Consider the following 24,989-nt stretch of genomic DNA (forward strand, 5'->3'; position numbering starts at 1 on the left):
TTAGTTTTAAGTGACTAACATGAGCAATTTGTTTTCACTTTTAAGTGACAAACTCACAGCTGCTCTGCTGGTGGGTGAGTTTACAGCAATCCAGGGACAAAGCATCAAGGTGAGGCTGCAGCTGCTGAATGCCAGGTCCACACAAACCTGTTCTCGGTAATGTGGTTGATGTTTCTCCAGAGGTTAGTTTGCTCTTTTGCTGTTTCACTGAGAAGCTGGTCGTGCAATCTCATAGCTTTAAATAAATTAGTCAGAGATTTATATGCAGCACCAATGACTTGATTTTCTATTAGACAGAGTAGAAAGACAGCCAATTCAGCAAATGAAATCATCTCAGTTGTTCCCACTGTTTCATGGAAGGAATGTTCTAGAAGTGACTGATAGGATCTTGAAATACAGTAGAATAGAAACAGAGGTTTCATCCCACTGTGCATGAATGTTTGGAATCCATTCATTAGTGGACTGAAAACATTTTTCACTGTTGTCATTTGAAAAAGCAATGATTTTAAGAGGCTGCTTGTTTACAGTCTGCTGACAGGCACTGGGGCTGATACCGGTGTCATTAGTTGAACGCAGCTTTAGGACCCGGGGAGGCTGACGCGGCTGCTCCCTGCAGGGGGAAGCATGGACAGATCTGTATGCGCTTGCTCTTCACCGCTGCACTAACTGCACTATACATAACGGCACAGGATAATTCTTTTTTTTTCCCCAACTGAAGGATAAGCCTTATCAAAGGACTCTGTTTTGTTTTGAGTTGCCAGTGCTGTGTTTCTAGAAAGGAGGATAACCAGCGTCCACTCAAGTCGCTCGATCACTAGTTGTATAGGCTCTACATTTCCCCGGGTTTCGTTCTCGGCAACGTGCACAGAGAATAAAAGTTTTACGGAGCCGCTGGTATGGATCACTTCTGCTTTTAAGTGACAAAAAAAACGCACAGCAGCCTTCGCATCATTTTGGAGAGGTAAGTTGGATTTCACGTGTGTGTGCGTGTGTATCTGTGCGTGTGTGTGTGTGCGCGCAGTTTGGTGAAAAATGTTGCGCGTTGGTCTTTGTGGCGGTGTGGAAGGTTGTTTGTATGATTCATATAGGGAAGGCTGCGGTTGTTCTGACTAAAGACACAGCTTACACACACGAGCTTGCAGCGGTCTATGCGTAAAGCACGGTGCCTTTACGCATAGATCCGGAGGAGGCAGACCTCTCGTCCTCATAGCGCACAAGACAAGACATGATACTTCTACAGCTGATCGTATCTGTCACTGAGCAGCCTGCATATCGTGGTGCCGTAAAATCAGCAGTTTATTGGCTTTTCCGCAGCTGGTGTAGTGCTGTGTTCAGATTTGACAGGTGTGTGTGTGTGTGTGTGTGTGTGTGTGTGTGTGTGTGTGTGTATGTGTATGTGTGTGTTTGCTGTCAAAGCAGCCTGTTGACAGACTGACTGACGGGACGCGGAGCTGTCCCTGCTCTCCGTGGTGCTGAAAGTTACCCAACTGGCCACATGGCGTGTCCCTTTACAGGAGAAGCAAAGACAGGAATGACGCGACCTGCAGATGTTTCTGAAGACAGACATTTAAGATTTAAAGGCCAAAGGCTGCCAGGGGTTTTTATCTATCAGTCTGCTGGGAATGAATGGTGCACGGTTTGTGTTGGAGGGGGCGGAGGGGGGCGGGATGCATGTAACTCAGCCTGTACTGTCTTGCCGCACTGAAAGCAGGATCTCAGCGGGGATTGTACCGGACAGTGAGGGACGATGAATCGATACACAGCGAATGAACACGGAGGGCATTCCAAAAGACTGAGTGTCTTCAATGAACGACCAACATAGTGCTCTTTAATTTACAATGAAGGCACTGAGTGTTACTGTGTGATTAGTCATCATGGTCAAGTTGAAGTAACAGTGTGTTGGTGAAACAATCATCTTTTCAGTGACTTTGCTGCAGTTCCATTCTATGAACTCCTTACACATATTCACGCAACAGTGAAATGATGTGTTTTCTGTTACCCAGAACTTTCCTTTTGCCAACCAAAGTCAATAAGAGGACTTATGTCTTTTACATGTGCTGTCAATAATGCCTGAGGTATAAAGGGCGCTGTGTATTTGTCCCTGCCAGCCACTGTGAGGAGCCTCCTACCTGTGATTGCTCCCATCACTAATCCGCTGCTCAGCACTTCTGAGATTTACACAGGGCTGTGAGGATTTCTGTGGACAGGTGGAGGGTCGTGCACGCATTTGCAGTGGTGGCGCCTCATATTTTCTCTATCCTGCTCACGCTCTGGACTGTGATGTAGTCAGCCCTGTGTGATATTGGGTTAAGTCTTACCGGTCTTGGCAGCATTTGCCACTGTGCTACTTTTGCAGATTGATTCACATTCCCAGAGAACCAAAGAGCCTTTTCTTTTTTTTCTCTTAAATCTTCTTTTTATCTTTTTGCTTTCTACTTCAGTTGCAATGATGGAAAAAGATGGTGGGGATCGTTGGGTTGGATTTTTCCAATCAATGCTTTGCTTCCACTTTATATGGAAGCCCCCATTTCTGCCTGTTTTGCAGGGGAAACTTTGCTTTGCTTCAAATAGGCATTGTGATTTCTGAAGCTTTCACTTAAGACTTTTTCTTTTTTTTTATGTCAAACCATCATTTATTGACAATAATGAGATTAGCTATTCCTAATGCACGGCCCTCTTGGTTTTTAAAATGATTTTATCGGCCTAAAACTCCCCTCCTGCTGTATTACCATAATTCCATTAAGTTAGCAATTATTCTTTTGTGTTTGTTTCCCATTTATTACATTACAAGCAAAATGCTTTTGAAGAATAAAATTTTGCTTCTTTGGCTGTAACCTTATCTCTTCCTTTTCACTGCAGATCTGGTCTACACGTCACTGTCTTAGCATTTTCTTTGTCATGACCACATCCTGAATGTGACATATCACACAGGATCAAAATGGCACTAATTAAGTCCAAAACCAGAGATCAGATACAGCACAAGAATGAATGAGAAATTAGGGGCATATTCATGGAGAATAATAGCCGGAATGAAAATGACTTTATTTGCAGCTTCTTTTTACTTTTGTTTGTGGAGTGAGTGACTTTGCTCACTGTGCACTGCTGGTCACACGTCCCTGGTTGCCAGGGTAAATCTCTCTAATCCAGAGAGGCGGACCAGATATGCCTTCATGGCAAATTTCGGGCTTATCGGCTGACTTGGAATTTTGTGCGTGGCAGCCAAAACAGAACATTAATAGATTTCATCTAACAGGATTAGTGATATTTGGGAATAAGACAGGAGGCATAAAATGAATAAGACATTAATACCCAGTGAGCAAAACCAACAACACTAACTAATGTGTGAATAAAGATTCTTTGAAAGCCACACAGATTTTTTTTTTTTTTTTTCATAAATCCCCCAGAGCTGCATTTCAGAATTATGATTATGTTTGCAGTCACATTTCTTGTTTGTGAAAAGACTCATTCTCACTAATTCATATTCGCTGGTCGAGAATATTGAAAAGTGTCTGAAGAATCCTACAAACCTGCACTAGAAATCTGAAATGTTTCTGGTACAGACAACATTTCCGTTATAGAACCTCCAGCAGAAAAACAACAACCCTTTTGTGAGGTGAAAATGATCGAGGAAGTTACCATCACTCTACTTCATCTTCCTTCCACCCTCAAGATGTGTTAATGCCCCGAGGCTGCTGACGATTGATTTGTGTTTTATTGTTTTTATTTTTCATTCCGACGCCGTACAGAAAATGAAATCACTGTCCTGCAAGGTTGCTTGATTGAAAAGCTGCAGTTCCCGGTCGTCTGTAGCTCATCCCCGCCAAGCCCCGAGGCGTTGGGTCCAACAGCGGGGGGGACCCTGTTCCCTCTGACACCCGACCTCACATGCAAAAGGTCGGGCGATGCTAGCTGTCGGCAGGTCTCATCATTCCCTCATGACACGGCCATTATGGTGCCCTCTGGATGGCATGTCAGTCACCCATGGTGGCAAGTCAATTAGTCATGTCTAGAGGGAGTTAGGGTATGTTTGCTGGTTGGATTTTGTCATCTGCTGGTGGGGGCACACTGGAAGCGGATTACAATTTCTAATTGGCAACGAAGGGCCCAAGCATAATAACTAGCTTTGAATTTTTATTACCATTCAACAATAATTCCTTATGCAAATATTTGAATTATTTCTTTTACATCATGATTATGAGGTCTTGTTTCCACTTTGAATCAATGATTTCCTTTTTTATGCTGATTCGCCATGTGGCAAAGACTCTCAAATGCACTGAGGACTTAAGCAGAATAATATGCTGTGAGTTAAGAATAACTGACTTCTTCATCAACAGCAACAATAACAATAACAACAACAGGGCCAGCAGAAGAGGATGAATGATGCTGAGTAGAAGAGAATGGGAAATAGGACAGAGGAGATGCTGATCAAAGGCGTGGATTAAGATATCTTCGGTTGCCTCTCAAGGAGATTCAGTGTTGTGTAAATCAAAGAGACGATCTGCGGCACCACATGGAGATTAATGCTGTTAAGTACCTGGAAGATTGCTCTACAAAAGCTCTGTGTGTGTGATTGTGCAGCTAGCAGATCGCTTGTGTCACTCATTTTCAAGCACCTACTCAAATATTTTTCGGTTCAGGCGATGAGAGCTAACAGATATTCCTGCTTACTGGGCCTGCTTGGTTTGTATTTACGGTATGGACATCAACATACTGTCCCCTGTCCTGTCACCGAGGAGGAATTTGCTCTGCCCCCCAAATGTCACTACGATGTACAGCTCCATAACATGTGGAATGGAAGAGATTGAAATTGTAGCTGATGCAGTACTCTGTGATTTGTCTCAGGATAACTGTGCATTTGCTGCTCCACAACTCCCAGTAATATAACCCATATAAATGATGATCTTGATCAGTAGCAGTCGGCACTAAGACGCTCAGTCCCAAGCCTCACTATAACAAATTATTTAAAAAAAAATTCTTTGCTGCTTGCCACTTAGCATTAAATGATAGGGAGGAAGGATATGTATTGGGAGTAAGCCTTTGTGATAGACTGCTGTCCTATCCAGGGGTTTGTGTTGTACACCTGCTGTAAGCTGCTTCATGCCCCTGCATCAGGCGATAAGCTCCTGGCCTGTGAGCCGCCTCAGCATGAACAAGGCTTACTTGCACATAAAAGCTTACAGACAAATGTAAATGACCAGAAAACCATTCTGTGGATGCAAAGAAGCGTTCATTGTTCACTGTCAACCTCAAAATGATTGGCAGCACGGAGAAGATTTTGTAGTTATGTCAAAAATCTAATTGTAATTAAAAATTCAATAATGCTAAAAAAAAAAACAAAACAAAAAAAAAAAAACGGGGGGGTGGGGTAGTTGCTTGTTTTGACTTATATATTTGGTCAAAATTTTAATCGCCAAAATGATGAAATTTTGGTAAGGTCTCCTTCATTGGTCTTCATAATTGGACTGGTGCAATCAATATCTGCATGGTACAGTTCCCCCTCTAATGTGAGACAAACATAACACTGGGTGCGCAGGAGCGACAAGCAAGTGGGAATCAGTGCTAACGTTAGCAAGCTAAGGTAGCAGCATTAGCCTAGCTTGCAGCCTTCACTTACTGGAATGAATTAACATAAAAGCTTGATGAGTCCGACCATATGTTGACTGTTTTCAAGGGACAATCTCAAATAGTATATAATCTCTAATATGTGTTGTTACAAAAGTGGGGAAAAAAAAAAAACTTTTTCACAGCCTTTACAGGGCTATGATGTCTCCTAGCAACGACAGCTTGCAAATGTCAGTCAATAGTTGCCATGAAAAACACCCACCCAGATGCCTGAAGCGTATACAGTTTTACCCTCTTCTGAAAAATGGAAAAAATATGCACAATTGCTACAGTATTGTTATAGTTTATACTGTCCCACATTATATATATACATTTATTGCCCTTAAAAGGTACCATTACATGCGCACCTTAAAATAGCATGCCAAATATCATAAAAATCCATTTTCAAGCACAGCTTTGTCCCATATCTTGATTTTTTTTTTTTCTCTACCTCCAGCTTGCTGCAACTTCGTCGTGCTGTGATAAACATCTGCAGGCCTATTAGAATCTGGACATCAGTGGCACCCACACAGCACCCAGCGTTTGGCAAGATCTCTGTGGTCTATTATCCTGTGTTTCTTCTTGCCTCAAGGTGCTTTAATATTAAGCAGGTTTTAAAGCCACAAAACAGCTCAGATCCCAGAGGGAGAAACTGAGCTATACTTGGTGTTTTTCATCCCTATGGTTTTGTAAAGTGTCTGATATAAATGATCACTAGCTAACTACTTTACTTATCTTGCACGGGATAAGATTCCCTCAATCTCCTCTCTCTTGACATGTGCTCCACGTTACATGTAACACACATAATATCATGAATAATGTCCCTCTCGTGGTGCAGCACAATGACGAGACTGGATAAGTAAATCCATCAAGAACACAAAAAGGCACGGCAAGGTCACTTCTGCAGTGTGTCGATGCAGGCTTGGATTCGTGATGCCGGCTGTTATTTGCATGCTCTTGTTTGTCTCATTCATTATCTTTAAACATAGTGGCAAAGTTTGTGCATGCTCAGCAGTGGCTCAGTGTTTGATGTCAATACCCAGTTCCAAATGGGATGAGGGAAGAGTACACAGCTGGCTGGTTTTTATTGTCTGTCTGCGTCTCAGATGTCTGCGCTGCTCTAAATTCGTAACAAAGTCAAATGTATGTTGTGTGTGTGTGTGTGTGTGCACATTCATTTGTGTGGTGTTTTTGTTCAAATCCACTTGCGCGCATGAATGTGAACGGTCAGTCAGCAGCAGTGGGAATGCATGAGCGTCTACCTTTTGTTTTGTCTGTGTTGAGTGTTTGTAGTGTGCCCTGCGAGGTGTATGCAGTTTGTGGGATCAGTGGTAACCCACAACAGAGAGGGCAGGTCATCAGTAAGGAGCACATCATCTTGTCTGGTCTCCCGGCTGAGACAAAGGCAGCAGACGCCCCCTCTGAGGCAGCCGAGAACAAAGCATAAAATGTGCAGCATTGCATTAATGCAGGTAGATAAAAAGACACATAGATTAATCTGTGTAATAGATATAGTGAAATGTTCTCCCTGCTTGTCCACTCAAAATCAATGGCCATTATGTTTCCCGGACTGGTGTGTGAAGAGCCTATTTCTCCTCGTGTGTACACATTCTCTGTGTAATAGTTGCTTTGCTTAATGATGGGCCGGCGTGGCCCCGTGGACATCGTTTGTCCCCTTTAATTACCTGGAGGTAGAGATTGTTATTCATGGTAAGGGACAGGGGAATAGCCCTCTGTACTGCCCCCTTCCCTGAGGCCTACTGCTCCTGAGCATTGATGTGGGAGGATGTGCAGAAAACAGATGCTACCCCATGATTTCTGAGTGTTTGTACTAATGATGAGCTCCACTAGGCTATCTTTCAACCCCTTTAATGATGGTTCAGCCTGATTTAAAGTCTGATTTTATGGATGGAGCAGTGGTTTCCAATCCTGCTCATCACCAAGGGCCATACTGAAGCTCTTTTATACAACGTGACTGTATTTCTTTACTCTGCAGTCCTTATGTGGAGTTCACGGCAGGTCTCGCACTGTTTGCTTTAGAAGCAAAAACCAGTAGTTTTATCCCATTCACTGCAAATTGTGTACGCTCCACACACAACCATCTTCCAAAACATCATTTTGTAGACTGATTTCCTCCCTGCCTGGCGGCCATTGATTGTGTTTCATTTCAGCGCAATGTCAAAATTAACTCGCAGAGACTTGACGGTCTTCTAAGATCAGTAATCAAGTTGAATTGCGAACACTTTGAAAACCCTCTTTGTTGACGCGTTCAAGAATGTGGGGGCTTTTCAGATTTGAGAGTTGGCCGACATTGCTGACAAGCCATGCTGTCCTAAAATCAAACCCTGGAGACAAACGATGAGGATACATCCAATTGTTGAGAGGGTTTAAGAGTATTTTGTCATTTCTAATGTTTAGCAAGTCACTGCTTCAAGTTCAAGTTTAGAAAATGCTTAGAAAATATGTCGAAAAACTCTAGTTACAGATACATTTTCACACAAACATAAGGTAATTAAGGCAACAAAGAAATGAGCTGCATCATCCTTAAAGAGCTTCAAAGAATAGCATATAGTGTGTGTTTGCTTTATTGCCTTTACCTCAGACATCTCAATTATAGCACTAAGACACACAAGGACATCACAAATATTAGGGGTTCTTAGCATGGATATTGATATCATTGGCGAGACCAGTAGGTTTTCCTTCCTCCTGTGTCCTGTGTGTGACTGTCTGTCCTGCCAGTATTTAAGTGTAGGACGGGATGTGTCCCGGAGGCTGGCTCTAATTCCCAGCAGTGTCCATCAGACCCCTGTCCCTCGAAGCTCTGACAGAAGGAGCTATTATTTTCTCATCGCCTTGGTGGCCTGCGTCCCCCGGGAGAGGCTTCACCACGTGACTGACAGCTCCGTAAACACAGGCAGCCCCAGGGTGACTGAGTGAGAGCTCACCGCAGTGACGCCCTTGTCCTGCACCCCCCACCCCCACCCCACCACCACCCCTCACCCGACCAGACTTTTCATCTCCGTGTCTCTCCGCTGTGACCTGGTCCACTCTCCAACCTCCACATGTTACCTTCACCTGGCACCCAGGGTCAGAAGTCACCTGTGCTGAAGTGAGGTTATTTCTAACCTTGCTGCACCTTGCCACCCAGCTGACCAGAAAACAACACCCCCCCTCCCAACACGCTGACACTTTTGTCATCCATTATGTCCAGAGCCAAACCTCTTTTTTTTCTCCTTGTGATATTTTCAATATTTTTAGATGCACTCTATTAGTTCCTTTAATGCAGTATGATAACAACATAGCAGAGATTGCAGGGGCTGCCCCGTCCCTTCTGTGTGTGTGTGTGTGTGTGTGTGTGTGTGTGTGTGTGTGTGTGTGTGTGTGTGTCAGTAGGTCTAACTCCAGCGTAACTAAGACAGATGACTGTGTCAAGGTTGTTTCCCCACAGGGCTGGCAGAGTAGTTCTCCTCCCAAGCTGCTCTGCTTCCTCCACTTCGCGGGCTTCGTCGGGCCAGGCTGCTTATTGTAATGACCTAATGTAGATTCAGGATCAGCAGCCAGGGGCATCCATCTACATCAGGGTGTAGGAGACAGGAATACCCTCTTGATTCTGTCTGCTAGTTTGTGTGTCTGTGTTTGTCTGTGTGTACATGCATGTGGTCCTTTACGTTTGTTTTGTTGGTGGGGGGGGGCGACGACAAAAAAACAACAAAAATGACATGAAAAAATGAAAAGAAATTGAGACGCAGGATAGAGTTCACACATGATATGTTACATATCAAGATTCCTGGTGGGTGTTTTATCTTTTATGTAGGGTTTCCTCTTTTACAGAAAAATATTAATGGGCACAAGCCGGGCAGTCAATGTGATTTCTATTGATGTAGAAGAGTGAGGTGCTTTCTTAACACAGCGCTCCCTGACGATTGTAGTTCTTAGTCATTCAGTTTGTTATCGAGCCAATTTTTCAGTTTCTTACTGTTTTATCTGGTGACCAAAAGGACTTGTGTGATGAAGTGATATATTCACCTTGGTAATAAAGCGTCTGGAAAGCAACCAGACATGGACTACTAAAATCTCATCGGTAAATGCACCCTGGCTTTATACATCTTAGTGCTTAACTTGTCACTCAGAGTGTAAATTACAGTTGTTCTTGGCATTATCTATAGTTCTTGACTGGCTTGAATGCTTGCAAAGGCTAACTACAAATTCCTGTCCACTTCCACCTGTAGGAAATTCTAAATATTCACTGAGTTGTTTGTAAGTTGTCCCACAGTGCTTTTCTAGGTAAATGCAAACATGACAAAAAATTGTTGATCTTATTGTAATGTACTCACAGAACCCTTTTGTGATAAGTAATGTCTGCATTTTCTATCTTTGGTTACCATAAATGACACAATGCAGTTATGAGCTTTTTCATTACTGGTTAAGTTTCCACCTGCGTTATACTTCTCTTGTTTTGGTCGGCTAACGTTTTATTGTATCCATATGGGTTCTAATTGTATTAAAGGACCATTTCATTTGCATAAAAAACAGCTTATGTTCAGACATTGAGTATTCCTGAAACCAATTGTAATGTAAGCATATAAACACTCACTCAATCAGCTAATGTCTTTTAGCTATGTTAGCTCCTACTGCGAGCAATCCAACGAGATAGCGGACTTATTTCCCAGAGATCTGCAGACCTCAGTGCATTTCTGTGCTAATGATGATGATGATGATGCTTTTTGCATCACCTGATGGTCAGCAGAGAAACCATAATGATTTTCAACCATATTTAATTGAATTATATGGATTAAATATTATGTACGAGCTGAAAATTGGCAAAGTAGCCTCTTAAAATAATTTACACTGAAAAGCAACATTTATCAGCCTTATCGATCCATCACATTTGTTTCCATTTCCCACCCATTTAGCCATGTTGGAGCCTGTTTTTTTTTTACCTCTCATAACCTCAAAGCACTAGGCTGCACGGTGGTGCAGTGGTTAGCGCTGTCGCCTCACAGCAAGAAGGTTCCGGGTTTGAGTCCCTGCTCGGCCGTGGGCTCTTTCTGTGTGGAGTTTGCATGTTCTCCCCGTGCAAGTGTGGGTTCTCTCCGGGTACTCCGGCTTCCTCCCACAGTCCAAAGACATGCAAAATGGGGACTAGGCTAATTGGATGCTCTAAATTGACCATGTGGCTGTGAGTGTGAATGGTTGTCTGTCTCTATGTGTTTGCCCTGCGATGGACTGGCGACCTGTCCAGGGTGTACCCTGCCTCTCGCCCGAAAAGATGCTGGGATAGGCTCCAGCCCCCCCGCGACCCTAGTAGAGGATAAGCGGTAGAAAATGAATGAATGAATGAACCTCTCAGTACTCAGTAAAGCTTTTAAGAATGAATCAAGTTGATCTAATGATAGAGGAGCATCTTTACCTCGAGCGTCGCCATGACGCCAGTGTGTCATTGGAATAGAAGAGGCAGATGTTGTTACAGTCAATGAAGATACAGTACAGTATATTTCGGGTATTGTTAAGTATTGGCCTTTAAGAAGGTTTAATAAATAAGCACAACCATGGGCTTTCTCAATTTCACTGTTGGGAAATGAGCCTGATGTTTTAACAGGTTAAACTGATTGTTTACAGCAGTATTATATATCTATATCTGTATCACTTGTCTTTCTCTTATATCTTTTCTTCCTCTATGTAGCTACTACATGTTTCGCTTGTGTTTCCCTGTTGTGATTTTACATGTTTGTTTGTTGTTTTACTTAATGGATGATTTAGTATCTGGCCAAGGGACAACATGTCAAGATAATTTGGCTTTCACTGGCACATGCACATCAGTGTTGGCTAATGTGCATTGTTCATGTAGAAGATAAAAATGAATAAATCACTCTATTAGGAGTCGGGCCATAAAACACAAAGACATGAACTCTCAGCTTCTTGTCTCTCACCTATTGCCCTCCTTCCTGAGCCACCTTCTGGCACCTGTCCTTATGTTACAAGGAGAAGGCCGTAGTGTCTTGAATGAAGAGTTTGAGATTTTACTTCAGATGTGCTAGTAGGCAGTCTGGACAGAGCCAGGTTCGCTGTATCCTCCCGTTTTCAGTCTTTATGCTAACCTGAGCTAACCAGCTCCTGGCTGTAGCTTCATACTAGGTGCACAGATGTGAGAGTGGTAACAATCTCCTCACCGAACTCTCAGAAAGAAAGAGAATAAACTTCTTTCCCAAAATGTGACACTATTCCTTTAAGTGTAAAAACAGAAAAGTGAAAAGTTCTTCAACTTCGAAATCCCATAATTCTCTCTTGACATTTTATTAGTGGAGGCAGTTTTTCTTTGTTCTTTCGACGTCTCTGCCCTCATATGCCCTTAAATTATAAAACGCAGTGGAGATGTCAGTGTGTGTGCAGGCATGCGTGCATGTGTGTGTTTTAGTACAGTGTGGGTGTGTTCTGTTCTTTAGAGGATGAGACTCGAGGTAACAAGGGTAACATCTCAGGAGGCTCTGTAGTCTGCTCTCTGATTTATACCCAGATCCTGACAACAAATTAACGCTGGAGCTTTTCTTTCAGATACACCCGCCCCACCTCCATTAATAACAAAGCTGGACCCATAGCCGTGCAATACTGTAATGAGCCACTTTATGTTAATGCAGCTTCGCAGAGTATGTGAGTGCAAAGTTAATTCTATGAAGTGTGAAAGTCCTCTTCGATGAATGAATATTCAGCTCAGCATTCTTTCTGTTTGCCCGCCACAGTCAAAGCTAAATACAGAGGGAGGAATCTGAAAATGCCTTTTTTGTCAGCCCTCTGTAAACAAACACTAAGGAGGAGCCGTTCGGATGACAGCCTCTGTAACTGCCAATTTCACTTGGCTGCTAGTATCATTTCACGCAACACACACAGGAAGGGTTGGAGGAGGAAGAAGATATTTTGGCGAAAGAACAAGAGTGTTGTAGGAGGAGAGTTACCTTGAACTCATTCACATATACAGATGCTCGTGGAAAAAACTCAGAAAAACACACTTCGACCCTCGGCTTTAATTGGCTGAGGGAAAAGGAGGCCGTGATCCCTGTCTATCAATGTGTGAATACACTAATTAACTAGAACCTTGGAGTATTGTAATCTCTGGATTTTGGGGTATCATAATGTATTAACTTTAATTAAGCTTGTGTGCTATGCGAGCTAATTAGATGAATGTGCTTATTTGTAATCTGGATAATATGAATACATTTTACACAAGCTCAAATCAGTCAGTCTTGCTAATTACAGTATGTGTGATAGCTCTAATTGGTGATTGTGTGTCTGCCTGTGAATGATGCACTGTAGCTGCTGCTGCTATCTGTGCGCCTGGCTTAGGCTAATGTGATGAAATCCTCATGGAGAGATGATGTGCTCTGCTGAAGGCTGACAGTCCCGAGGAGAAGGGCTCACCGTGTCGGGGGCTTGTTGAACCACATACATGTTCGGGACCACTGCTCCTGTCTGTCAGCGCTCAGATAGTACAAACCCACTGTGTTCTCATTATCTACCTGAGTTTTTTTTTTTTTTTTTCTTTCTTTGGTTCCTGCTCTCTGGCGATCGTTGCAGCTGCAGCTGTTTATCCATGTATAGTTTTCATGTCTCATATCACACATTTGATCTTTGTCTGCTGTTTTCTCGAGCATGAAAGTTTACCACTTTGAGTTTTAAGGGCCAGTGGTTTGAATGTTGCAAGGGGAAAGAAGAACTACACCACTTTCACAGCTGTGATCTAGTCCATCTCCTCACATGGACAGTATCACTTGGATTTTTTGACACGAAGAACGTATATTGCTGATGTTTTTAAATTTAAGTGAAAGATAAAAAATTAGGGGTAAAAAAGTAAAAAATTCTTTACTTTTACTCGTACTAGTAAACTTTACTTAAGATTCACATTAAGAAAATAGAACTTCAGAGCTTCTTAAGTAGGTTAAAGGGGTATTCCATTTAGTATTACACTTCCCTAAAGATGGAGCACTCGCAAGAGACACATTTAAAAAGGAATAGTCAAATTTGAGGAGGCAGAGGCTATATAGAGGATATATTGTGACCCTTTTAGTTCCTATATGAGTTAAGCTTCAAGAGCTCTGATGCTTCCCATACTGCAACTCAAAGGCATCTTTCATTGGACCCCCCACCCCACCCCAACCTAATGTTTGTAACACTGGCTTTTTGTCAAAGATTCGGTGTCTCCAAGCCCCAGCCCAGATGACCCTGATGACATCAAAAAGCCTTATGACATCATCAGGGTCATTTTCTCAGACTTGACAAAGCTCCTCCACAGCCACAGAAGATATTATGTTGTGCAGCTGCTGTCACATGCTGAATAGTGCTCCTCCAGACAAGTAAACCAATTGGTGGACTTCCCTTAGGTTGGCTTTTGGAAGCAGTCACTGGAATTCTCAACAGTTTGATCAATATAGGCCCAAAGCTGTAGCACATTACAGTGTTGTATTATAGCTGAGTTCGTTGTGCTGTATAGTAGAGTAAAGGATCTTTTGTACTACCTCTGTTTGCAGAATTAGCTCTCATACATCACACTGCGGACAGCCAGGTTAACCTAGATAAATGATGAGATATAATTCAGTACACAGACAATAAAGAGTCTGTCAGATTATAAATGAGCAGGAGAACATGTATTCTGAAGGAGAAAATGCGCCCGTGGCCCAGTTTGAAACAGGCGCCTGCAGTCATGTCGTCGGTCTGTCTGTGTGTTTCTGTATTTTGTTTATTCAGCTGGAGGCGTTCTCTGACAGCTGCCCAAATCGGCTGCTCAAAGTTAGAAATCGTTTCAAGTCAATAACAGTCTTACACAACTTCGAGTGTGACACCTCTCGCAACGCCAGGGAACTGCCGGCTGCTATCAAACATCACGCTGAATAGATGAACAAGCAAAAACAAGCTGTTACCATCAACACTGTACACAGACAGTAAATGCAGCGGATGCCCTGACGTTATAGTTTGTCACATAAGCCCCTCTGGAAGCCTTAGCTATTTATAAGTTATTACAGAGAGCAGGTTGAAATTCATAAGGGCATATTGGAGGCAGAGGGAGATTGCCAGCCGCTGTCACTTACAGTGAATGAAACCTCCGCTGCTCCTGTCCTCCAGAAAGTACATCTGAAACACACTATTAACTTTCCCATTGCTGATGTCACTTTTTATTGCTCTATGGTTTCAGGTCTCTTCAGAGTTGGCAGGCGCCGCTGCGCTGCTTTCCAAAGCCAGATAGATGCTTGTGTCAAAGCGGAGAAATACAGTAATGATGGAGATATTATTCTGAGGATTTAATTTGCCAGAGTGGGTTGGTAAAGTGCACCTTCATGGTGATTAATGCAAAAAGGTTGCTGTGCTGTTTTTGTGTAAGGGGGGGGGATCCTCCTGTGTCTAGCTGGTGTATAGAAATTCAGTGTTTTTTTGTTTTTTTTATGAACACACATTTTTCAGCCCCACGTGTATTATGACAACATGCAAATTTGAACACCTTAGCTGCGCTTGTATGTCGAAGAATTCACAGTTGGAAGTGGGTTACAATCTATGTTCATCAGCCTTGAAATGAAATGTGAGGGTCGGATAATAGTTAGACCACCCAAGTCCAGTTGTGATCAGCTTTATCCGTAAACTTTCAAACCTATTTCCCTCCAGCGTGTTTCTTGGCCTGCTCCACGGTGGCTGTGACCCATTTTAAAGCTCAGTGTGTTAGAAAAGAGGTCAATGGCGTATCTATATGCAGGAACAAGGAAGGTGGTACCTTGAGAACGAAAGAGCACACAAGTCTTGGAAAATACCCACAGCTCAGCTCTCCCTCCAGCTGATGGTGGAGGTGCGACTGAGTAATGAGATGGAGCAGTTTATAGGATGAGGTTCATCACTTAAAGCCACGCGCATGGATATATTGGTTTATGTCAGATAATCTGGTTAAGGGAGATTCATTACAACTATTATTAATGAGATATTATTAATGACAAGAGATGTCAGATCGCACCGTGAGGGCTTACACCAGCCGCCAAGGGACGCCGGCGTTGCTTTGCATATGGCAAAGGGTAAAAACGTGTTCTGCTTTTGTGCGGGCCACAATTGTGAGTGGCATTTGAACATGCGCTTGCCGCATTGTGCACGTGTAATTAACATTGCATAATCTACCTGCTTACAAAGCAACTTTTGTAATTAGAGTTATGATTGCAGCAGGATAATGACAGTGATTCTACAGCAGATAATGACTATTGTGCTCTTGGCAGTTGCTGCATTGTTTGTGCAGCAGACTTCTGACATATGGGACACAAAAGGACACAATAGCTTGGACTGACCGCCTTTGTTCCCACACAGGCATACCCAATCACTGCAGACAAATTGCGCGGTTGGCCATCCAAATGATGCTGGCCCAGGAAAAATGGTTCAGACACATGTGAATGGGCCCATAATGTAAAAAGCTCAGCTACGTGGAAGCCCAACGGACAGTGCACCTGAGCTCGCTCACAGAACCCTGCAGCTCTATAGTGCTCTCTGACTGCAACAATACTGACGTTTCTCAACCTGGCTGTTGAGCCCCCCCCCCCCCCCCCCCCCCCCCCGCGTGCTGCTCTTAGTGTATATTTTAATACAAACAAAACACGATGAAAAATTTTGCATTCAACCATGAAACCCCATCAGGTCACTCACATACAACACAGAGCTGAGTTTGTATTTAATAAATCCCTGTTTTCTAGACAAAAATCAGGCACTTTCCCCCAGCTCCCCCAGCACGTACATCCATGTAGTGTATCTTCTAAATAGGATTGGATGTTTATATGGTAATATTACTTCAGAAAAATCAAAGAACCATCCATCTGTCCCATGAAAAAATGGAATTGTCCTTTAAAGAGATGTGTAGAGCATCTATTCAAATAAATTATGAGTTGTCAGAGATGGCATCTTGATAGGAGGCACTTAGGCCTGTGGCGTCCGTGGCGCTGCTGTCAGTGGGGACAGGTCCATAGTGCAGACTGTGGACTAATCCATCACCGCCAGTGAGGGGGCTGGGGGCCAAGCGCTTGGCTTCTCCCTCCAGGAAATAATCAGCTTTTAATTTATCACGGATCACATTCATGAGAAGACGGATCACTGTGGGGAGGCCTCATGTGACCAGGCCCATCTCCCCAGTCACACTGGAGTGCTCTCGGCTCTTCTAATTTATTCTAATTTGGGTTTTTCTCATATCATCATTTTGCCAGTTTTTGTTGAAGAGACCTTTTTACCTCGATTAAATTACAGCAATTTTACAATCTATCCCAGAATGTGAAACTTCCATCTAGGCCAGAGCAAGCAGTGTCTGAAACTGTTTCCACCATTAATAACACTTCTGGTGACTGGTCCACACTGTGTGACATACAGTAGCTAGCGATGTGCAGAAAGTGGGACAGTGAAGCAGGGTCTCTCCCTGTGGAACGGATGGAGCATATGCTATTATGTAAGTCAACTGCAGGGCGTCCTAATGGCTTCGGATCTGTTTCCTTTCCCCATGTGTTGCCACAGGAGTGTGGATGATTAGTAGCACGACTTGGAGGAGCACAAGCGATGTGATCTACGCTAAGGGGGAAGGACAGTTCAGCCTCATGTTGTCCACCCTCCCCACCGATCACTTCACAGAGCCCCGGCAGGTTAATCCTTTTATTGTAATGAAGTGAAGGGGCATTATGTACTGTGAATGTGAGATGCTTAAGCCAGTGTTGGCATTTTTATGAGGAAGGAGTAGCCTTGGTGACATAGAGAACAGAGTGCTTGAGAGGCACAAGAACTATCCATCAAAACATGCCGCTGACACAACACAAACACACAACGCAACACTTAAGGGGATTTGTATGTGTGTCTATGACCTCAAGACAAATTCGCCTTTATTTGTCCCGCTCTCCCATCCACATGTTCCTGTGTGATTTCAGACCAGTTCATTGGAGCCGGTTGTTTACACATTCAAACTTCAAATTATAATAAAAGTGTTGAAAGTGGATATTTATGCCTCACTGAATCAAAATGAGATTTGATGTAACATATTTTTTTTTTTTTTTTTTTGACTACCAGCTTCCAGCTGTAACCGTAAATTGTTGCAGTATTGGAGTTAAAAGCTAAATGCGGCCTCTCCTCTCAGGCTTGGAAAAATTGGTGTCAGTAACCTTAATTGATCACCGCAGATCTTCCAGATAGTAGTACAGTACTGTAAACATGTACGGTACATTTACGAGGATTGTCAGGTATGTTTGTTACATCACTTGTCCCCTATGACCTATTATTTTTTGAAAGATATGGAATAATTTATACAGTGACTTCCATTTTTGCATTAGTATATAAGATATGTAGTTATATATATGTTTTTTTTTTTTTTTCAAAGGATCACACACAAACCTAGTTATGTTTTACAAGTAGTCGGTGCAATCAAATCATAATGTGTCGAGGTCCTCAACAGAATTGTTTATTTAATGGATTTGTGGCATGAGATGATGGATTTCCTACCTCGGTAAACTGCAGCCAATGATTCATCAGATAGTGTACAATCCCTCTACCCTCCCTTGTTTTATTTGTTCCCTGCACTTCTGCACCTGCTACTGCAGCTACATGTGTTTTACAAGACTATTATAGTGGCACACAGTAATGCTGAACTGTGAAGTCTAAAACTTAGTTGAGGATATTGAACTTGAAATGCACCATTCTCTTGACTCTCTAGTGGGCGGGTGAATACTAGCAGCGCAGAAAAATGCAATATTGGTTGTATAGAACTTGTGAAGAAGTGCATTTCTTCTTATTCAGCAAATTACAGTACAAAGGAGCAACTTAGAAAAAACAAATCTCACTTTATAATTGTAATACAGGCAAAGCCAGGTGTGCCCAGCTATGTTGAGAAGAAAAGCGGAGTAGCAATTAATACACGGATGTCAGTGAAACGATAGGTTTGGATTATTTGATGTCTCTCTGAATATAATACTCACATGCTGTACTATGTTGAGAGAGTTGCTGGACAGTGTAATTCTACCTCCTCCTCATAATGTCCAAGTGATTCCTTTGTAAGAAGAGTAGCGTGTCAGAAATGACGGACGATATCTGCAGCCCCGAAAGAAAGTATTTCACTGAAGCTAATATTCAGCGGCCTGATTTAGCTGAATCAAGTGGGTTTCTTTGTTCTGGTAGGTGAGCGTTGATTTATTGCTGGTGTTGTGTCCTGAAAACAAACTTGCATGTGACTGTACCAGGACGTATCCCTCCAAGGTGCAGCAGCAAGGAAACACTTTTGGAAAGAAACACAAGGTCGAATTCTATACTGAAAATACAATAACTGGTTAATACCCAAACTGTCTCATATTAGCTCGAGCTAAGACGAGGCTGTTTGGATTCACATGATCAGTCCTGGTCGTATCTTGGAGAAAATGTGAATACAAAACCTACAATTCAGATGGACAATAAACAAACATCTTTTCATCCTTTTGTATTTTACAGGAAGGAATTTTCAGCTTCATTTTTCAAATGGCTCTTAATACAAAAATAGAACAATAAGTGGTGTTAACGGTTTGCTGTGACATTAATACTCTTTAGTATGTTTATAGTCACTGTATTTCTTCTGCTGTCCTCTTTGCCGCGTCCCGACACTTTTGCTTCCTACGCTGCCTTACCTCTGGTTTGTCAGTGTAAGAATGTGCAGTGTGCTTCAGAGGCACAAAAGCAGAAGATGAAAGAGAAATAGATAAAGCAGTGAGGTGTAGAGGTCCCAGTCAGAGGTAATATGAAGTTCAGTCTTATTCTCAGAGGCCTCCAACTAGCTTACCCTTAAGTTACCTGCAAATCCTCCTTTTAAACATTTCACCTGAGTCTTGTCCAGGTTCAAGGATAATGCACATGAGCACTGCATCTCCTTAGCACATCGGTTGAACTTCTGTCATTTGCAAGATAAATGGGGGAAAAGTTTTGTACTTGCTCATCCCTCATCTCTGCTGAATTTAAGTGCTTGGGTCATGTGGAAGCGTCGTAATGAGAAACCGCAGGTTTTGAATGATATCGTCTTGGTTTAGTAGGCATCCAAAAATCAATTTGCGGCCAGTGAGTGTTCTGCTGATGGTTCCTGTCTTTTGTGGGAGTTGGTCACTGAGCCAGCAGCAATGCCTCTTGTCACCGCCTGATTAATTGGCTTCAATCCATTCAGCAGTCATTGAGTCAGATAAAGACACACAATAAGGGCCTTTCATTCCTCTCTAACTGAATTGGTGGTGAATGCAGAGGAGGGCACTGAAACAACTCTTGTAAAACATGCTCATTTCCTTTTGATGGAAGCGGCCTTAATAATGACTGCAGAGGAACGGCCATTGACTGGGCTGTGATGCATCTTCACATACGTGTTTGTGGTTTCCAGAAGGGAGGGCTCAAATAAATCTTCCTTTATCTCTAATCCATCCATTCATTAATCAAATGGAATAGGGGGGGATGAGTTGAATTACGAGTCCAGCTCCCCACCACTTGCTCCTGGGTTGAGGTGGACGTTCAAGTATCACCGCCATGTATCCCACAATCCCAAACCAAAGACCCCTGGCGCCCCACTTGTCACAGCCATCTCCTGACTGGTAATTGGGTATTTATCAGATTGCCTGTGAGAGGACGAAGCAGTGCTTATCTGGCACAATTATCAAGAAAAATGGGGGGGGGGGGGGGGGGCTATAGTCCACTGCTCCTCCAGGATCCTGCGTGTGCTGCTGGTTCAGGTGGCCAGGGGGAAGTGAAAGCGCTGGAATCTCCTCTAGTCTAACCGCAGGGACTTCTTTATCGGACATTTAGCCGGGAGTATGCATATCATCATCACTTGCAAATGGCGCACTTCTGCAAATACAACTCATAATTCTTTGGGCTCTGCTGTGACATTGGAGGAATGAAAGGTGATGATAACGCACACGCCGCAGCAATGAGCTCCCCATGGATGAGATCTGATAGACAGCCTTTTCAGAGGCTCTTCTAATTCTGAGACCAGGAAATGCATATAAAGGGGAGCAAGAGTGTCCACTGAGTACCTGAAGATAAGATTGGAGAGAAGCTATAAGAACAAATTGGTATGCTTGTGCCTTCTTTCTCCTGCAGACCTATTACAGAAAGGAGAAAGAGTGAGTGGAAGAAAAGCGTGGCATAAAGAGAAACGGCTGCCAATAATAAGTGGCAAATAGTCGGCCCATTTGGTGTTTGCATGAACTAAAAGGACATGAAAGTGTGCAGTAGCGTATGTGCAGAAAAAATGTTTCTGAGCATTGGTAGCTTTGCTTACAGAGCGTTTCTTTTTTTTTTTTTTCTTCGCTTTTCATTATCACATACATTCACCTTTACACCGAGAAAAAGGCGATATTAAAAGCTCTTCATCATCTCAAAAGATGCAAGGCTTCAAGACACTCTGTCACCACTGTTAGAGCCTTATGATAAAGCCAGTCCATCATATTTTAGTTGAAGCATATCCAATTCAAGGAGTGTGTCATGCCAGGGAAAAAGGTCTGCGAATAGAAAATCATAGTGCATAGCAGTGCAGAGAGGAGAGGATGAAAGAGAGAGAGAGAGAGAGAGAGATATGGAGAAAGAGCAGGAGACGGAGCAGCCGAGGCTGCCTGGCCTGCTGGATGTAATCAAACAAGGGTGAACAGGTTGTTCCACAGATGGCTGATCCGGACAATCCTCCGATTTATTTCCATGCTACAGACGGTCCCTGTCAGTACGCGCAGGTGATGTCAGCGCGGCAGCATTGTCTCGCACACACCACTAAACTCTGACGCTTTTGTCTCACCTGTCTGAAATCAATTTGACATGGAGGCAATTTTTTGTGTGTGTTTTTGTGTGTGTGTTTGTGTGTGTGTGTGTGCGTGCGTGCATGTGTGTGAACAAAAGGAGATACTGAATACAAGTTTAGCAGCAGAGAAAGTCGATTCACAATCTCCTTAGCATTCTAGGACTGAGCTCCTTTTTAAAGGATTATAAATTATGGATTCAACAGCCATACCACTACGACGTAAAATAACTCAAAGAATTGAGTCATTTGTCATGATTGCTTTGTGTTCACTAATGCTTTAAAATGTTATCAGAAAAGGGATGTTTTAGGTATTGTGCTCATGCTGTTGCAGTAATTGCTGTTTTCTCCTGTACGCTTGTATTTTATTGTTTCCACGCGATAAATTGAATATCCATTTTTCTTTATTATTTTTGCAACCCAATAAACAGAGAGATATTATAGCAACACGACTAGTCTTTAACTCTTTTTTTTTTTTTTCTCCCCCTTTCCTCAGACTGATGCCTCGTGATGCCAGGACAGTGAGCAGCACAATGCGTAGCACGTGGTTCGGGTTCACACCCCTCTTCATCATGGTTTTCCTCAGGCTGGCCCAGAGCCAAGAGCCTCCCTCAGCCCCAGGTAAGACATATGATATTTCTCTGCATGTCTTCTCATCACTGATAACGTCTTCATGGTCCGGCTCCATCATCATGGTTTGTCAGTGAGTCCGTGTGATTGTCTGACTATTGTAAGCTTGACACCTCTGCCCTAGCTTCAGTGATTTATTATTGCCATGAAACTGTAAACCTCAAAGTTGGAGGAGTTACATCAGTCATTTGGCACCACCGCTGTTTTATTGTTCTTGGCAAACATCAGCACATATTCCGTTATTTTCTGAGACAACTCGCATGTCTCAGGAAAGACATACGCATTTGTTTGTGACATTTTACGATGAGAATTAAACATTCCTGATTCATCAGAAGATACACACCCGTCATAAAAAAATAGAATAAATGGAGCACATTGAACACTGTGATCAAGTCATGTCAAGTTTTGTCAGTACAACAGGTTTACAACCTCAGCACTCTGCTTCTCGTTTGAGCCTGTGTTTTGACTTGAGTTGATACTATAAACACTCTATGGTAATCATTTACAATACAATTCTCTTTGTGGTGGTAACCTTTCAAAACATCAAACTCAAACAGTTTCCTTAGCACCCAGTGTCACCACCTCACCTGAAGCCTTTGAATTGTATGAATGACATTGAGTTAGGAGCCTGAGAAGCTCATTGCTGGGCTGTAATACAAGTGATATCAGAAACGCAATGATACTTGGAGAATTGTAGCAAAATAGAAATAGACTAAATTATATTTGTGTTCGCTCCTTCCTTTGATCTTCATGGAAAATGTAATAAGGTGAAAGAAAGACGTTGTTGTTGTGCTTCTTCTGTTGATCTAATTACAGTGATTTTAAGATGACTGCTGGTTTTCATGATTTTGTAGATTTTAGTGAGATCAGAATATGCACTTTCCAAGAGTAATATGTCATTGTGTTCTCTCATCAAGAAGGAAACGTGTGCACATTTTAATCATCTCTGCTGAGAGATTTAGAGAGAAAATATCCTCATCTTGCACTGTTCCACATCTTGTGCTCTACATAGATCTTTTTTAAGATATACAGATATGGCTGTTTGTACATGGCTCAGCTAGACCTTTTGAAGAACTGTGTTTCAAGAAGTTTTGTTCTCTATCTAAGACTTGTCTTGGATGAGAGAATCACCTATAGATGTTTAATGCCACAATTGGCAGTCGAATCAGTTACACTATGTTGATTTCACTCCTCCTCCGCCCAGCTCTCATCAGACAGGACGACAGCTCCATGCAGTCTTGCTTAGCAGAGCATTTTACACCCGCTGCTTTCTGTTATCTACTTATTCTGGCTCCTTTGCCTCTTTCTATTGCCTTTCACCTCTCATTCATTTTCTTTAACCATCTTCATGCCACCGTCTTCTTTCTCTTCGTTTTTTTTCGTTTGCCAACACTATCTAGGAAGCAATTTACTTGTCAAGCAGAGGCCAGTGTCTGGCTCCCTGTACTTTGATTTAATGGTGTGTGTGTGTATGTGTATGTGTGTGTGTGTGTGTGTGTGTGTGTGTGTGTGTGTGTGTGTGTGTATGTATATCCGTGTGCATGGGTGAGGGATCACTACCTTGGCAAAAATGCTTTCAATCACACCCCTGAAGCTGGATCTCTGAATGGCAGCTGTTAGAGCTATATTAGGCTTAAATTCAGCTTGTGGTGAATTGACACTTCTGCTTAACACTCTGATGCCATCAGAGTGTTTATAACCAGGGCCTTTTCTTATCTATGTCACTTCCTACTCATATTCTGCTCTAGTTATGACTGAAAAGATACAAGGTGATATCCACAACAATTTAAAGTGCAGCGTGACGTAGTATCTGTGACTGTATTGGCGTTAAGAACAAAGATTTGAGAAATAGATATTCTTTATGTAAGGCACTCGATGCCTCGAGCAAGGTGTAGAGCCTCAGTGACAATTCGCCCTAGCTATAGAGGGATGTCACATCTGAGTCATGAATTGTGCTTTCTGCAAATGTGTCAGCATTGTAAAGAAGCTGTCATAAATATCTAGATACGGGAAAGCCGAATTCCTTCCTTTGTCTCTTAGTGAGAGAGAAATGTCAAGGCGCCACTTTGATTATATTTCTTTGCATACTTCCTGACTGACAGCTCTTTTAATTTCCTTGCTTTAAAGTAAATATCGGCAGTTCCCAAAAGCAATGACTTCCTGCTCCCTGTTCGCTTTTTAAAAAAGGCATTTCTGTCCTTTGGGTTTTCTGAGGTGCTTTGTTAACCCTCTCAAGTTCATTACTAGTGAGCCAGTATCCTGTGTAAGGGCACTGTAGGAATTACATTCATGGTTAATGATCCTGCACCTCATCGTTTATGTCCAGTGCCCTGTCTGTAGCAATGTGAATGGTTAACGGTGGGATGTTAGGGTGATGGATGGGTGTATACATTCTCTTTATTTATTTGCAAGTAACATGTGCGTTTGTCTAAACCATAAACAAGACCTTTCCCTAACATAACCAAGTGCATAACCCGTAGCTTAACCACAGACCACACAAAAAATTATATTTCATCTTTAATTTTATAATTGTAATTATTAAATATAATTCTTTTTTCTATCAAGTTTGCTTCAGAAAGGAAAGGGTTATGATAGTTGTCCAGTCAGATTTTTCTTCTTTGTTGTCTCTAGCCATAGAAAAGGTTAGCGTTTTACAGTGGATACATAACCAAGTTTTTGTTTCACAACTTTCCAGTGTGTCTAATAACTGATTGACAGAACAGTTTTGGAGTTTGCATCGTATATTAACTCTGTTAACCTAAACCATAAAACATTGTGAAATGTCAATTTTTTGGTTCATTTGACTAGATTCAACCCCAACTGTACCGTATAACCAGTGTCATAGATATAGTTAGAGTTTGGTTGCCTGTTGACGTGTTTGATCTTTACTGTATGTTGTAGGACATATTGGAAGAAGGGACATATACGTTGTTGCATCCGATCTCTAGACAGACATATATACCTCATTCATCTTTTCTCTTTGGCT

General features: G+C 42.4%; 1 protein-coding gene across 2 annotated transcripts in view; it reads left to right on the forward strand.

The window, feature by feature from the left end:
* Positions 1-671: 671 nt before the first annotated feature.
* robo1 (roundabout, axon guidance receptor, homolog 1 (Drosophila)) overlaps positions 672-24,989 on the forward strand; it is a 223,179-nt gene continuing 198,861 nt past the window's right edge. For both annotated transcript variants that reach the window (XM_087173468.1, XM_087173469.1), the window contains exons 1-2: positions 672-961; positions 21,870-21,994. In XM_087173468.1, coding sequence (XP_087029594.1) covers positions 21,874-21,994 — 121 coding nt within the window. In that variant the 5' untranslated portion in view covers positions 672-961; positions 21,870-21,873. The remainder of the gene's footprint in view (positions 962-21,869; positions 21,995-24,989) is intronic.

The sequence above is a fragment of the Seriola lalandi genome, unplaced genomic scaffold (genome assembly GCF_002814215.2).
Source record: "Seriola lalandi dorsalis isolate HSWRI2012SDOR001 ecotype SW California unplaced genomic scaffold, Sedor1 jcf7180002054237, whole genome shotgun sequence".
In the NCBI taxonomy this organism is placed as follows: Eukaryota; Metazoa; Chordata; class Actinopteri; order Carangiformes; family Carangidae; genus Seriola; species Seriola lalandi.